The sequence below is a fragment of the Phocoena phocoena genome, chromosome 15 (assembly GCF_963924675.1).
Source record: "Phocoena phocoena chromosome 15, mPhoPho1.1, whole genome shotgun sequence".
Lineage (NCBI taxonomy): Eukaryota > Metazoa > Chordata > Mammalia > Artiodactyla > Phocoenidae > Phocoena > Phocoena phocoena.
Genome location: NC_089233.1, coordinates 86,391,663 through 86,406,971, shown reverse-complemented (window position 1 = coordinate 86,406,971; position 15,309 = coordinate 86,391,663). Strand labels below are relative to the sequence as shown.

The following is a 15,309-nucleotide window of genomic DNA, read 5'->3' as shown; positions in this document are numbered from 1 at the left end:
TTCTCGGGTGCGCGCACGCGTGTTGGGATACTGTGTCTGTATGTGTGGGTGTGGGCGTCACACGCGTGTGCACGTGTGTCATGGGTCTACGCGTCTGGCAGCGTCAGAAACCATCCCGGCAGTGGCACCTCTGTGGACTCAACCTGCCATCTGAACTTGCCCAGGAGGTCGCCAGGGGGATGCACTGGCCATGTCCCTTGCAAGCTGGTGACTGTGGACAGGTGACATCGCTCCGAGCTGCCGATTCCTCGTGTGGAAAGTGGGGACTGCCGGGGCCACCCTCTGGCAACGTGAGCCCAGTGACACTGCGTGACACCCCTGCCGGGCGCCGGGGCGTGGGGCCGGCAGGCGGGCCCCTGACCACCTGCGGTCGATGGGCACTGGATGCCCACCACGTCGATGAGACCCGGCAGCCCGAGGTGGTGGTGCAGACTCCCTCCAGCCTCCAGGAGCTGGGCCAGGACACCCCACCGTCTGTTTTGTGGCCCAAGACACTGAGGCACAGCCGGGACAGTGACTTGGCTAAAGTTGCCAGGGAAGGGGCTTCGCCCATCACCACTGAGGCCACACAGAGACACCAGAGCCTCTTACCTGCTTCGAACCTCAGTGCCTGAATCTGTAGAATGGGACAGTCAGAGCCTTCTCAGAAGGCCGGGCGAGCTCCAATCACACGTGTGGGCCGAGCCTGGGCACACAGCAGGTGCTCCATAAATGCTCGTGCCAAGAACATTCAAAGGGCTTGGACGGTGTGCCTGGCCCTGCATGGTCCCCTGGTGACAGGCAGGCTGAGTGTCCCTGGGATCACTCCGCTTCTTCAGAGGAGCTCTGGGACGTTGCAGGGCCCCTGCAGTAGACGCCACACAGCGCGTAGGGCCCCGGCCCAGTGCTTGGCTGCCTGGACGCTCCGGAAACCGAGGCCCCCGCTATCGTTACTGCTGTGTCATTGTCCTTGTGTTATGGGAAGGTGGGTGGACAGATGAGTGGCAGAGAAGGAGTATAACCGGGGGCTGGGTGCTTCTGCACCCGAGGGACCTGCTGGAGAAGAGGCTCCAACCAGGGAAGGCGGCCAGGCAGTGAGGAGTCTGGGGCCCTGGCGGACCCAGGAGCAAAGCGAGAGCCTCACCGCCGCGGGCCAGGGCCACAGCTGGCGCTTCGGTGGCCTCCTCTGTGCAGGGAGTCCAGCGGGCACCTCCCCCAGACACGGCCACCAAGATCCAGTGGACCCTGTGAGTGTCTGCTCGGTGAGCGAGTGTGCGCCGTCACTGCTGGACTCTGAGACCTCTGCCCTGAACTCAGGGTCAGGGGCCGTTCTTGTCCTCCTGCCAAGGGCGTTGGTGGCGATGGCACTTGAACTTGTCCAAGGGAGAAGGCTGCACCTCTGGACTCCTGGGGCCGCCTGTGGGGGAGGTCCTGGTGGGGGCACTGCACGCGGTGGACGCAGGGTCTCCACCCGCAGTTAACTGAGCACCTGCCAGGGCTGAGGACACGCCACCCGGACATGTGTCACCTGGACACACGTTACTTGGTGGAGCCTAACAGCAACCTGATATGGGGGTGGAATTACCCCCCAGATGAGGAAACTGAGGCTCAGAGAGGTAAAGCACTTGTCCCGGTCACGCAGAGGGTGAAGGCAGGACAGGGGCCTGTGGGCTTGGAGGTCCTCTGCCTTGTGTGAGTGGCAGGTGGGCAGGGTCACTGGCGCCGCTGACCCCCGGCCCTTCCTTCCCACCTGCTCCTTCCGGGGCTCCTCCCAGCCTGAGCATCCCCAGTAGGGGGGGCTGGGATCCCCGCAGGACCCTGGGGAGCAGCTCTCAGGCCTCTGCCCCCAGGCCCACCCCCACCCCAGCCAGCAACTCAGGCCACCCTCCCCTGTACGCAGGCCCCCCGGCCCAGAGGCAGCAGCCCGGAGCCCTACCCCACAGGCCTGCCCCCTCATCCTAGCACCACTGCAGCCCCACCCCAGGCCTGGGGGAGAGCCCTCCTGCCTGGAGTTCCCTGAACCCCCAGCGCCCCACCCGGCAGCTCCGCACACCTGGCAAACACAACGCAGCCACCGGGGAGGGCTGGGCCCCCAAGCCCTGGCAGGAGACCCTGTGCACTTCTACAGTGGGGATTCTTCCTACTCACAGCCACCACATCCACCTCGGGTGGGGGCCCGCCTCCCTCCTCCTCCTGCCGCTTCCTTGGACCCTCCCTGCACCGAGGGTGAGGCTGGGACAGGGGCTGCCCCAGGAGACTGTCTACTTCACAGGCCAAACGCCCTTCTGTCACCTGCCTGCCCAGGGAAGTCACACCACCCCCATGGCACTGTCACCAGGGCCTGGATGGCCCTGGTCCTCCCTGGGAAATGCGGGGCTCCCAGCAGGATGTATCCCTTCCAGCTGTGCCCCCAGCCGCTTGCGCATCCTGCCCAGGACCCATGTCCATGCTGCTTCCCTGCCCACCATGCAGGAGGGTGTCTCCCGCTGCCCATCAGAGACCCCGAGAGGGGCAACCGGGCGGGGCCCTGGGTGGCTTGTGATGGTTTGGATACAGAGAGGAGCCAGGGTGTGGGGGACAGAGGGCGCCCTGGGCCGTTACCAACAGGGCCTCCACACCACACTGAACGGTGCTGGTCTCTCACTCAGACTTGGTGTCCACAGAGCCTCTCCCAGCCCCAGGGGCACTGCAGGCTCCCTGGGGCGTCTCCTTTACGAGCATTGGCCCAGCCCACATGCGGCAGCAGGCAGCAGGTTCCGGCTCTGATGCGGAAGAACCGCCGGACAGACGGGTCTGGGTGGAATTTCAGGCGCAGTGGCTCGGCCCCTCCCTGGCCAACCTCCCCCAGCCCGCAGGGAACCCGAGCCCACGGCGGGAGGGGGGTGGGGGTGGGCCTCACAGTCTTATCTCCCAGAAGCCCCACCGCAAAATAAAGAAGTGCAGAGCCGGCAGAGCAGGGCCACCTGGAGCGCGTACCTGGTCCAAGGCAGAGAGGGCACATCTTCAGCGCCAGAGTGAATTCAAGCCCCGACCCCCGCTTCCCACTGGGTGGCCAGGGAGCATGACTTGATCTCTCTGGGCCTCAGTTTCCCCATCTGGAAAGTGGGCTCCTCGCAATGTCATCAGGGTTAGATGGGTTCAGGAAGCGGGGCCGGGGTTATCAGGTACACCCCGCTCGAGCCCCGGTCTCCCCCAGCCTCTGCAGTTCAGCATCTTTTCCCCTAACCTGCCAGGACGTCCCTCTGGCTCCCGGCCTCGAGGAGGGGGACCCTCCCAAGCCTCCCTTGTTCCCAGAGCCCTCACCCACCCGACACAGAGCTGTCATGCGACGCCCCCACTCCCCTGGCGCCAGGCAGGTCTACAGTGAGTTTGGGGAGCCCCACCTTCGTGCCGCTCACCCTCCCCAGCACACCCCATTTGGCCCTTCCCGCCAGCTCCCGTGGCCAGCACAGGACGCGGGACTGTGCTCTGTCCTCTTGCTGGTCCCAGCCTCGAGGCTTCCCCGGTACTCTGACCTTGACCCGGGGTTCGAGGACCCAGTTGAAAGCCAGGCTCCACTGTCCAGTCTCCCCTCAGGCAGCTCACCCTGGCCCCTGGCTCCTCGTGGGATCACAGGACCTGCTCACCTCAGTTACTGATCCCACCGCCCCAGGGTGCCCGCCACCCCAACTTCTGAGAGCCCAGAGCAGTTGTGATGGGCTGTGAGTGTGATGGGCTGTGAGTGATTCCCACAGCGGGCTCCCCGACTCTGCGGTGGGGGAACCGTAATGGCATGGGACGTCACCGCTCCTGCCACCGCAGGACACTCGCCAGCAGGCATTTGAGGGTCTCCAGTTTGGGGGCAAACTTTGAAATGCAAGCGAGACCACGCCCCTCCTTCAGTGTGCCCTGGGGGGAATCAGGCATGGCCTCCCGCAGGGAGCTTTGAGCAGAGGTCCCCAGGGCTTGCGCAGAGACTGCCTCCTGGGGAGAGGCCTGGAAGCTGGGGTGGCCAGTGCAGAGCCGGCAGTGCACCAGCAGTGGGGTGGTGGCTTGGGCCAGGCGGGCGCCATGAAAGAAAGAAAGGTGAAGTTCTGGGGCAGGTTCCGGGAGTCTACAGAAGGCAAACCGAGAACCGCTGCTGACAGATCAGGGTAGGGAGCCGGCAGATGAGTCGGGGGTGCCAGGACGCCAGACGCTCATTTTCAGGGTCCGCTGACCCCCAGGGCTCCTCAGGCTAAGTTCAAGGAGGGAACAGAGGGGCCGCTGATGGCGGGGGTCTTTGCTGGTGGCATCTGCGCTGATCTGGCTCTGTGAGCTGTGCGTCTGACTCCCAGCTCTGTGACAGATGGTGACACAGAGCTGGACAGTGGCGGCCAATGGTGGCCTCGGTACCCACCACCAGAGGTCTGCCACAAGGACTGAGGGGCTCTCGGCTGGTGGAGGGTGGCGCCTGGCACCATGGTGAGGAAGCTGTCGCTGGGCTGAGCCCCGGCCTCACACCCAGCTCCGAGGAGCTGGACCCCATGGGACCCTGCAGGATACTCACCAGTGCCCCCTAGACAGGCACCGTGGCCACCGCCCAAAGGAAGAGCGCGCGGCTCAGAGGGGCCAGGGCTCACGGTGGTCACACTGTCCAGCTCCCAGCTTAGGCTCGTAACCCCACACTCTTAATTTTTAGCAAACACTTCATGGAGGTGAAACACAGGCAGGAAAAAGGGCCCAGGCCACAAGGGGCGGCTGGGTAGAGTTCCACCTATGCACAGTCACCAGCTCCTGCAGGGGAAACAACCAGCCGGCCCCCAAAGCCCCCGCCATGGCCCCACGGGGCCATCCATGCCACTGCGGGCACCTGGACCCCACCAAGTGGGCTCTCCCATCGGATGAACGCGCCCTGGCTGACCGATCCGCTGGCTGCGGGGAGGCATGGGCATCTCCGGTCTGGGGCCTCGTCAACACGCGTCACAGGCACCGTCGTGGCCCCAGCACCAAGCGGGAGCTGGCGTCTTCAGGCATCTGCTTTGCTGTGAGGACTGGATTAGGGAGTTGAGATTAAGCGAGAATGTCCCATCCCTCTATGTGCCCCTCAGGTATGGACATGGCCCAGTGGGTGGTCACAAGACAGGACCCCCACACACCCTGGGACCGGCACCCACCTCCTCTCCAGGCTACTGCTGGACCCTACATCCCACAGGCCCTTCCTGAGCTAATGTGACCGTCTCCGCACTTTCTGCTCCATAGGCTGGAAATGGAGGGGCAGTAGAGCCCAAGGGGCCACCCCTACACCTGGAGCACAGAGGGGCCTGGGCCAGGGCCACGGCCACGGGAAGCCATGGAGAGCTTCATGGAGTCGCTAAACCGGCTGAAGGACGTCCATGAGAATGAGATCACGGGTGAGCGTCTCGGGATGGACAAACCCTCACCCGGACAGCAGTCTAAGGGCCAAAGCCAGGCCGGGGGGCTCCCACACATCGCCTCCAAATCTCGCCAAACCTGGGGACCTTGCCTTCCAGGCCCAGAAGGGGAGTCCTGACCCAGAGCCCAGAGCTGCAAGCGGTCAGGAGCCCAGCCTCAGACCAGCCCCTCCGATCGCAGCCCTGGAGGGGTGGTCACTGAATGGTCAGCTAGCATCAGAGCAAAAATCAAAAGCCAGCCTGGTCACAGACCCCGAGAAGCTCTGGCCAAGACCGGCCCCTTTCCCAAGGTGGGGACCTCAGTGTCCTCCAAAAGCGAGGTCACCTACTTCCCTACTAGCAATGGGATCTCAAGGCTCCAGAGGCCTGTCTAGAGCTTTCCAGGGCGCTGAGCTGAAATCCCTCTGCTCCCCTCCAGGACACCCAGGCTGAGGTCTGCCCAGTCCGATTTTCCCGCCGGCAACAGGGCTGCAGCCACACCACTCCCTTCACTCCAGTGCCCGGGCCATACCCTCCCGAGACCTTTGTGAGAGTGCTCACACCCTGAAGCCCGAGAGGGCCTGGGTCACCTCCCCCAGAGACCCAGAGGGGCAGGGACTGCTTGGGCTAGCCTAGGGCCCAAGCCAGACCACAGTGAGGTGGGGAAGAGGGGGTCTGCTGGCGTCTCGCCCAAGGGCCCATTTTATTTCAACTCTGGCAGCACCCAAAAAACATTCCTCCTGGGACTTGGCCAGGTAGCTGGTCACTCCCAGCATCAGGGTCCCTCCCCATCTCCAGACAGACACCAGAGCCAGAGACCCCAGGGAGGGGAGAGGCTGGGCCCGGACCGGGACCCAGGCAGCCAGGAGAGGGGGCGGAAGCTGTCAGCAGGTGCAGACTGGGAGCCCGCCCAGGGGGCGACCTCAGGGAGTCAGTGAGGGGACCCAGGCGGCAGGCGTCTGGAGAGGGCCCTGCCAGACAACCGGGGACAGGAAACGCCCCAGCTCTGCTGCAGGGGTGGCAGCACGGCCGGGCCTGACCCTCTGCTCCTTTCCTCGCTCCTCCAGGCCTGCAGAACAAGCTTCTGGAACTGAACTCAGAGAGGTGCCGGTGAGTGAGTACAGGCCCTGGGCCAGCAGATGGGAAGGGGAGCGGCTCCCCAGCAGCCCCAGGGCCCTGGAACTACCACCAGCTGTGATGCAGAAGCAGACACTGAGGCTCGGCTTGGGGGCTGGGGGAGTCTCTGGTCCAAGTGAACAGGGACCCTCCAGGGGGCTGGGCAAGCCGCGTCCATGCAGGGCGCCTCCAGGACCAATCATTGTCAACAGGAGGACTCGTCGTGAGTCTAGGAGACCCACGGGCCGGCTCCCCAGGTCCCCATTGCACAGATGAGGCTGCAGGTGGCACCATGGATGAGACAGGGTCCCCAGGGAGGCCGCGAACGCTCTCGCTTGGGCGTGCTGGCATTGCCCTTGCGAGGCCCCACTTCTCAAGGCAGTCCCAGGCCAGGGAGAGGCTGGCGGGGCAGCGCGGGGCCCCAGCAGAGCAACATGCGCACCGCGGCCCGTCCCCCCCCTCCCCCCGCAGGGACGCCCGGAGGGCGGAGGAGCTCTGTGCCAAGAACCGTCAGCTCCGGGAGCAGCAGAGGGCGCTGAAGGAGAACCTGCGGGCGCTGGAGAACAGGTGGGGCACCTAGCACCACGCTCACGATGGGGGCAGGGCGCACAGGGAAGCTGAGGAGGGCTCTGCGGAGAACGAGTTTGGGAAGCTCCGGCATAAACTAAACCACCGCAGGACGTCTCAGAGCCTTAAGTAAATTGCATTTTCAAGGTTCCTTCCCAAACTCAACGGCACATGGAGCGCTTAGCCCCCGGGGTAGGGGTGAGGCGGGGCTTCCACGGAACACACTTTGGGAAAGGCAGGGCTCGTCCAGGGAGGGGGGCGGTGCGGGTCCCAGGCTCCCTGCTCAGAGCGGCCTCTCGCCTCCTCACCCCCGCAGGCTGCGGGCCGGCCTGTGCGACCGCTGCATGGTCACCCAGGAGCTGGCCAGGAAGAAGCAGCAGGAGTTCGAGAGCTCCCTGCTCCACAGCCTGCAGCATGTCTTCCTACTCTGTGAGCCCGGTCCCGGAGTCCCTCCCGTGGGGGCCGGCGATCCCCCAGGGCCCGCCCAGCCCGATGAGGGGTCTCGGGGAAAGGGGAAGAGGCGATCTGGCCCACGCCATAGGTGGGGCGGGATACCCACACCCCAACTCACAGACAAATGGTGCAAAGCCCCCCGCTGGCGCCCACATGCCCCCCACTGGTCAGTTACCCAGGCAGGGGGCGTCCCTGCCCTCTCGGGGCCTCAGCTCCCACCTTCCCATGATGAGAAGGGTCCTGCAGAGCCATGAGGTCTCATAGGGTCTGCCGATGAGGACACGCCCCTTCCTCTCGGCGCGAGGGTGGGGTGGGGGGGTGTCCCTGGGGGCTGGGGCCAGCACAGGAGGGGCTCCTGGGGGCTGTGGGGCCCCACCCCGCCCTGCTTCCCCTCCCCCAGTCCCTCCTAATCGTCGCCTTCTGCAGCGGCCGAGCTGACCCGGCTGCAGGAGGAAAACGACGCCTTGAAGGAGGAGGTGAAGCAGCTCCGGGGCCCAGGGTGAGTGGGGGGAGGCACCAGGGTCCAGCAACCCTCACCCCGCACACCTCAGCCACAGCAGGCGCCCAGCACGTCCTCGGGCCCCAGGCACGCGGCGCAGAGGGGAGGGGCTCCCGCAGGCCAGCTCCCCAGAGCAGATGCGACCTCCCCTGGTCTGCAAGCATAGGTCCTAGAAGCGGAGCTGGGCCCCAGCACCCACGGCAGCTCTGATGCCTGGGCTCCACGGGGACATCGGTGTGAGCCGACGATGGCGGTCTTTCCTGGTCACCTGGGTCCCCAGGAGGGCGTCCTGGCCTTTCTGATCGCCTCTGGGACACTGCCCTCCCTTACCCACCCTGTTCTTGCCTCCCCTCTCGAGACAGGGCCAAGCCCCAGTTCAGGGAGGGTGCCCCAGGACCCCTGTCACCCCTGCTGTTCCCCTCCCTGGGCACCCGGAAGGCCGTCACTGAGAAGCCACTGGAAGGCCATGAGGAGGTGGAGGACGGCCACGCAGGTGCGGGTCCATGGGGAGGAGGGGCTGCTGGGGGGCAGGGGAGGCCAGGAGACTGGAGCCCCAGGACCGGGGAGCCCTCTGCGCTGAGCTGGCCCCTCTGAGCACCTCGCAACCATCCCACCCTCTGCTTCTCCTCCCACAGAAAGGCCGGTGGGGTACGGGACGTCTCCAGTAGCCAAAATCTCCCCAGGTGCCAACCTGCCTGAGCCCCGGGCCCCGGACATGGTGAGGGAGAGGGACTCAGAGCCCACTCCTTCCTCTCCCCGGGCAGCCCGAGGCAGGAGGCTGGCAGCCGCCAGCCGCCAGCCCTGCTATGTGCCACGCACATGGCCCGTGCCAAGCAGGGACCCCTGAGCTCCTTGTGACATGGGTGGAGGCAAGGCTCAGAGCGGGTGGGTGACCTGCCCAGGGTCGCACAGAGAAAAGGGCAGAGGGCAGCAGCCAACCACCCCCAGGCTGACCCATCTACCCCGTGCAGAGCCCCCAGCACATCTCCAACCAGCTACACGGGACCATCGCCGTGGTGCGGCCAGGGTCCCGGGCCTGCTCCGCCAACCGGGGCTCCGTCAACGGGACGTCCCCACTGCCGCCCCCCAGGAGCAGCCCCCCAAGCCCGTCTGGAGAGCACAGCCTCCCTCTGGACAGGTGAGGCCCAGCCCACCGCCGCCACCGGGAGCAGCCTCAGTCGGGTACCCAGTCTCCTACTCTGGTCCCACCTTTGGGGAAGGGGCCAGTAGCCCAGGGGAGTCCCTCCCATTATCCCTCCAGGAACCCCACCCTTCCCTGGCTTGGCCTTCCCAGCTACCCTGCCCATAGCAAAGTTCCCACGTGGCCATCTCCTGAATGGCCAGGGTGGGACAGGGGGACATGGGGGTTGGAGATGGGGACCGAGAGCTCCCGCAGAAGAGCCCACGCAAAGGCTCTCACCATGGTCTGAGACCACTCTCAGCGTCTGAGAGGAGACTGGGGGCGGGGCTGCAGCGGGCCCACGGGTGGGCTGGGTGCTCCAGGGGACCGGGCAGGCAGCCGACGCCCAGAAGAGGGAGAGGCCTTGGTGGCCAGGTCCCTCCTCAGAGCCCCCAGGCCCCAGGTCAACTCTGCCCAGGGGGCCCGGGCGTTCCCCTCCTAGCTACCCACCGTGTGACCGGGGCACTCACCTCGCCTCCCCGGGCCCCCGGTCCTCCCTGTGAAACGGGGGTGACCGTGGGCCATGGTCAGCAGGCTCCTCCTCGCCCACAGCTTCCTGCAGGCCTCTCTGCCCTCTGCCAAGCCCTGTGAGTCCCCAAAGAGCTCCCTCCAGGCTGACCGCCTCTGCCACCTGAACCGCCACCTGGCCCTGCCCCGTGGGAGCCCTCACAGCGGCCCCCAGGCCCCCCCCACAGCCCCCAGAGGCCCCCAGCCCCCGGGCCTCAAGGCCGGAGAGGCAGAGGCCTGGGAGGAGCCCGTGGGTCTGCTAGGCCTGCCAGGCGCCCTGGCGGGCGTGCGGGACCCGCGGCTGGAGGGAGCGCTGCACCTGCTCCTGGCCCAGCAGCTGTGGGCGCGGGGGCGGGCAGGCGGTGCCGGGCTGAGGGGCCCACCAGTGCCGGGGAAGGCGCCACCCTCCCCGCCAGCCGGCCCCCACTCCGAGGGTCCCGGGGGCGGGGCGGCCTCGGCAGCCCTGCCCAGAGGGCAGCACCCACAGCCCGCAGGCCCAGGCAGTCCCGGGGCAAAGGAGGCCTCGGCCACACAGGACTATGTCCCAGACAAGCCCCTGGACCTCTCGGAGTGGGGCCGGGGCCGGGACGGCGCCCCCAAGCCTGCCGGCCAGCCAGGATCACTCAGCCCCCCAGGTGCCCACACGCCCAGCCCCAAGCCACCCCAGGGAGTGGAGCCCTCTGCACAGTCTGGGGTCCAGGGGCTCGGCGACTGCACCAAGGGGGCCGAAGAGGCAGAGGTGGAAGAGCCTCCACCTTCCACGGTAAAGGGACCAAGCCCTGTTCCTGGCCTCCACGCGCCCCGCCCAGAGCACCCAGCGGCCCTGGGCTGCTCTCCTCCCTCTGTTCCACCAGCTGGTTCCCAGGGGGAGAGCCTGGCCGCCTGAGTCACACCACATGGGAGACGGCTGACCCTCCAGCCCCAGCCAGGGTCCCGCAGGCTGCGCCCAGAGCCGGGCGAGGGCAGGGAAGTTGCCTCATGTGAACTCAAGTCACTTACTTGCTTCCCCCCAGGAACCCTCACATTCTCTCCCAGGCCCCAGCCTGCCCCTTCCAAGTGGGCCAGGACATGAGGACAGAGGGGGGCCAGAACTGCCTCCCTGCCCGCAAAGGCCTGATGGAGATGGCCACCCGGGTGAGGGTGAGTACTGGTGTCTCGAGAACGCAGGAAGTGGTGCCGCAGTGGGGCGGGAGGTGCGGTGGTCAGCATCAGCTGGGGGCCCCGATCCCAGGACCTGGCTCGGCACCCGGGGCCTGACCAACCAAACCCTGGGTCTCGGACTTGCTTCCCCCCACCTACAGGCCCAGAAAGCAGTTGGGGGCTCAGGGAGGGCATGTTTCTGACCACAGGCAATGAAAGGAGAGCATCTTAACAATTAGGGCTTCCGGGCAGGTAGGGAGTTCACCGTCACCCAGCAACCAAGCCAGGGGACACTCCAGCTGGTGAGGTCATTGTACGGGTGCTGGAGACACTGGGCCTGGATTCAACCCCAAGGCAGGTTCCTCGGTCCCTCTGTGCCTCAGTTTCCTCATCTGAAGTGTTGTTGCCACTGGTCCTAGTACGGCAGGTTAGAGGCCTGTGCTTCCGCTAGACTCCCAGGCCACCAGCCCGGCCTGACCCACACCCTGCGTCCTGCAGAGCTCGGCAAAGCCCAAGGACAGCGGCCGGAGTCAGATGAGCTAGACAAGCCAGACACCTCGGACAGCGAGGTGGGTGCCCGGCCACACAGCGGGGTGGGGTGGGGGCACCAGGGCTGCCCCAGGCTTCGGGGAGGGTCCTCAGCACGACCACACCCCCACCCCATCAGGTGGGCCTGAGCACCGAGGCGGGGGCCACGCAGCGCTTGCCAGCCGAGGGACCCAGGGGTTTCTGCGCCACGGAGCATGGGCGGGGCCCACAGAAGAGGAAGCGGGCCTCAGACCAGTGGAGCAAAGGTGGGCGGCCAGGGCTGGGCAGGGCGGCCACAGCACTGATGCCCCCACCCCACCTTTCTGGCTACTTGGAGCCCAGCAGCCAGCCCTGGAGCCTCTCCCGGAGCAGCCCTGTGACAGAGACCCGGGTCAGGCCTGCATGAACCCTGACTGCACTTCTCCTCGCGGGCTGGCCCTTTCACCCCCAGCCTGCTTCCCTCTGGAAAGGGGGCGATACCAGGGCTATCGTGAGATTCCAGGGACACAGCTGAGGACGGTCGTATCGTCTTCATTGTCACAGGGGAGGAGGGGCATCCTGGGCCATAAGCAGCCCCCAGGCCTGGTGGTCCTGAACCCCTCCCCCTGTCCCAGTCCCACGGGATGGGGTGGGCACTCCCGGACCCTCTTGTGTGTTTGTTCCCTCTGGGGGTTCAGGGGCCGCTCACGTGCTCGCCAAGGGTGGTACCTGTGGGCTTCCCCCACCCCCCGCTCCAGCCTCGGGTATCAGGACATCCTCCCACTTCCTGCTCCGGCCACAGTGGCAGCTCAGGCCAGGCCTCCGGGCGCCCACGAGAGCCTTAGAACGCCTGAGCTAGCTGATACTGCATGCCGCCTGGTGTTTGTCCAAGCAGGCCTGCGTCGCAGGCTGGGCTGTGGCCGCCACAATGCGCCATTGTTGCCGGGAAGGTGACCGCAGCCTGTGTTTGCCGGGTGAGCGGTGGAGGAGGCCAGCACGCCTGTATGATCTCGTGGCACATCCCACTGGGCATTTTTGGAAGCTGTCCTGGTGGGCACGGTCCGAAGGGGTGCACCGTGTCCACCCCCACCCTCCACACTGAGTCAAGCCCACTCCCACCCTCACCCACCCACCCGGGCCAGGGCAGGGCCTCCCCAGCAGGCACTCACGCCCCCCAACACCCACAGGGCTGATCAGTGAGGACAGGACCCTTGCCCAGCTTGTGCCACATGGCTCAGCGCCAGGGGCAGCGCCCTTGTATCTTGTGTGCATGGAGCAGTTCAAGACAGCGTCCAGTCGTTACTGCCTTTGGGCCTCATGACCCAGCCCAGTGATGAATCATCACTGTTTCACAGATGGGGAAACTGAGGCTCAGAGATGGGGTAACTTGCCCAGGGTTACGGAGCTGGTACATGGGGTCAGGATTCCAACCTGATCTGTCTGACCTAGAACCTAGAGTTGGTTCTGCATCAGAGACGGGCCTGAAGCCCAGCATCTCGGCAGGTCCCACCTGTAAGGGTCTCAAGGACCAGATGCCCGTTCCCTGTGGCCGCAGAGGCAGGCCCATGGAAGCACCTAGCCCATGTCTTGGGGATTCTGAGAGAATTTCCCCGTGAGCTCGGCTTATCCAGAATGTCCCAGACCCTCTGCAAGGTGGCAAGGGAGGCATTGGGGCCAGGCTGATTCTAGGATCACACCTGGGGAGAGGGTCTGTGCTTCCACCAAATTCCCAAGGCTCACCCTCCAATCGGGCCACCCTGCCCTGGTGTCCGTTGCTGTTGCAAACAAGTGTGGGCTCTTGAGTTCCCAGAAACTGCCCACGAGGCCCTGGGTGAGAGCCCAGTGTTGCTGCAAAAGAGGACACACAAGGCCACTATCTCGGTCCACTTCCCACAGCCTCGAAGAAGCCGTCCTGAGGAATAAGGAACCTAGGGGAGCCAGGAGCCCGAGGGACCCCAAGGACGGCAGCCACTCACCCAGCACCAGCAGCTGGGAAGAGAGCCAGGGGCACCCCAGCCTGCCCAGCCGTGCTCCCCACCCGACTGCCCGCGGCCAGGACAGCCCACGCCGCCAGCCAGCAGACGGCCCCGGCAGCAGCGTAGCGGACTGGGTCCTGGCCCACATCCAAAGGGGTTGGGAAGGCCAAGAAGGCTGGTCTTCTGAACCCCTCCATCTCAGAAATGGTCTTGCACGCCACCCTCAGCCCAGCATCTGCTCCCTTGCAGGGAGTAGGGGCCTGGGAGGCCAGGGCGGCTCAAGCTCCAGCCCCGCCCCGCCCCCACCCCTGCTGTGCACAAGCAGCCCTTCCTGGACAGTGCCCCCTCCTCCCACCAACTCCACTAGCATCCTGGACCCAAGGGGCTGCGAGCCTGGCCGCCCATTCCTGACGGGGCATGGAGCTCTGAGCAGTGGTCTCGGGCGCCCCCTCGTGGAGTCCCACAAACGGGTGCTGGGCAGTGAAGGCGCAGGAAGGCTGACGGCAGCACCCGGAAGCGGGGGTGGGGGGTGGAGGGGGCGCCGGTCCCAGGGCACCCGGAGAATAAAGTGTAATGAAGGATGGCGTGTGCAGCTGGCAGGGTCGGGGGTCATCTGGGCTTCCACCTGCCTGGGCAGGTGACGCAAGAGGCTCTTGAATGTGCCCAGGGATGGGAAGTCACTCCCTTTCTGAAGGGCAGGATCAAAACCAGCCCCGTCTGCAGAGCATTACAGGGACCAGGGCAGCCTCTGGGGAGGGCTGTGGGAACACAACAGGGGATGTCCGCCAGGCCCCACACAGAGCCCCTCCACACTCTGGGTCCCTGGTCCACTGGCCTGTGAGCCATCTGCACCGCCACAGGGCACACAGGGCAGCTCACCCAGGCTTCCACCCGACACAGAACCTGGAAGAAGACCACGCCCACTCCCCCCGCCCCCACCGTGTCCCTGCGGCACCACCGAAATTTAACGTAATGCCAATTGGCCCAGGAGAAAAGTCTACAGGGCCCAGCTCCATTATCGGGCAGCAGACAGCATGGTTTTGGAGCTGAGGGCCAATAACCAAATAACAGCCCTCCATCGCTTCATCCTCCCACCGCCCCTTTTCATTTTCCTCATCTGACATCCGCTTAACTATTAGCTACCAGTTTGGCAGCCCGCCCCCGCCCCAACCTGCCAGGGTCCTCCTACTGGTAACAGCTGGCCAGCAGGGCCAGGCCCTGGGGCCCTGATCCACGATGATGATACTGGCCTCCCGCTCGCTAGGAGGCGCTCTGCAGGCCAGGGCTGTGTCTGCCCCGCCCCCCAACACCTGCACGGAGGAGAGAAATGCGTGTGCTGTGTATGGTTCCACGGAGGAGCATTCACAGCTGCGTGGACAAACCACACGGCAAGTGCCGGTCTCCAACCGCCGGGAAGCCCCAGCGCTGGTGACAGCCCCGGGCTGAGCCCACTCAACCCTGACCATACCCTGAGGTGGAAATCAGCGTCCCCCACCTGAAGGATAAGTAAGCCCACAGGCTCACAGCTGGACAGAGCAGGCCAGTGGCACAGAGGTGGCTGCAGGACCCTGACCCCCAAGACACAGGTGGGCTCCTGGGGGCTCCAGAAGGCAGCACCTGAGCATGAAGCCACCAACTCTGAAGTTGGGGGTCCCGGTACAGAAGAGGAAACGGACCTGGCACCCCCCCCCCCCCCAGACTCAAGGTCGCTTTGCTGCTGACGGCCGTGCAGGACTCTGTCTGGGGCTGAAGGCCCAGCACCGCCCGCCTGCCTGCCACCCCAGGCAGGTGCCTTCTCCCCTCGGACTCGCGGTGTCGTCTTCAGTCACTGGGGGAGGTCAGGGGGCACCGCTGGCCATTCCTGGGGCTCCCGGCGGGTGGTACAGCTCCAGCGCCCGCACGTCAGACCCCCGCCCCCGCAAAGACACACACCCCAAGAGGGGAAGTGCGCTGGAGCCTAAAGACGAGGCTTTAAGAACGCTGACCACGAACGCCACAGCCCAGCAAGTGGAA

The 15,309-nt window shown here is 65.8% G+C and overlaps 1 protein-coding gene across 1 annotated transcript; it reads left to right on the top strand.

The window, feature by feature from the left end:
- Positions 1 to 5,290: 5,290 nt before the first annotated feature.
- On the top strand, positions 5,291 to 14,742 carry RBBP8NL (RBBP8 N-terminal like). The gene is given in 16 exon segments (XM_065893324.1): positions 5,291 to 5,351; positions 6,419 to 6,461; positions 6,939 to 7,034; positions 7,351 to 7,463; positions 7,914 to 8,000; positions 8,345 to 8,495; positions 8,617 to 8,704; positions 8,958 to 9,124; positions 9,719 to 10,436; positions 10,709 to 10,813; positions 11,233 to 11,382; positions 11,481 to 11,607; positions 12,123 to 12,270; positions 13,217 to 13,452; positions 13,546 to 13,818; positions 14,561 to 14,742. Coding segments are annotated over 16 exon segments (2,745 nt in total).
- The last annotated feature ends 567 nt before the right edge of the window (positions 14,743 to 15,309 follow it).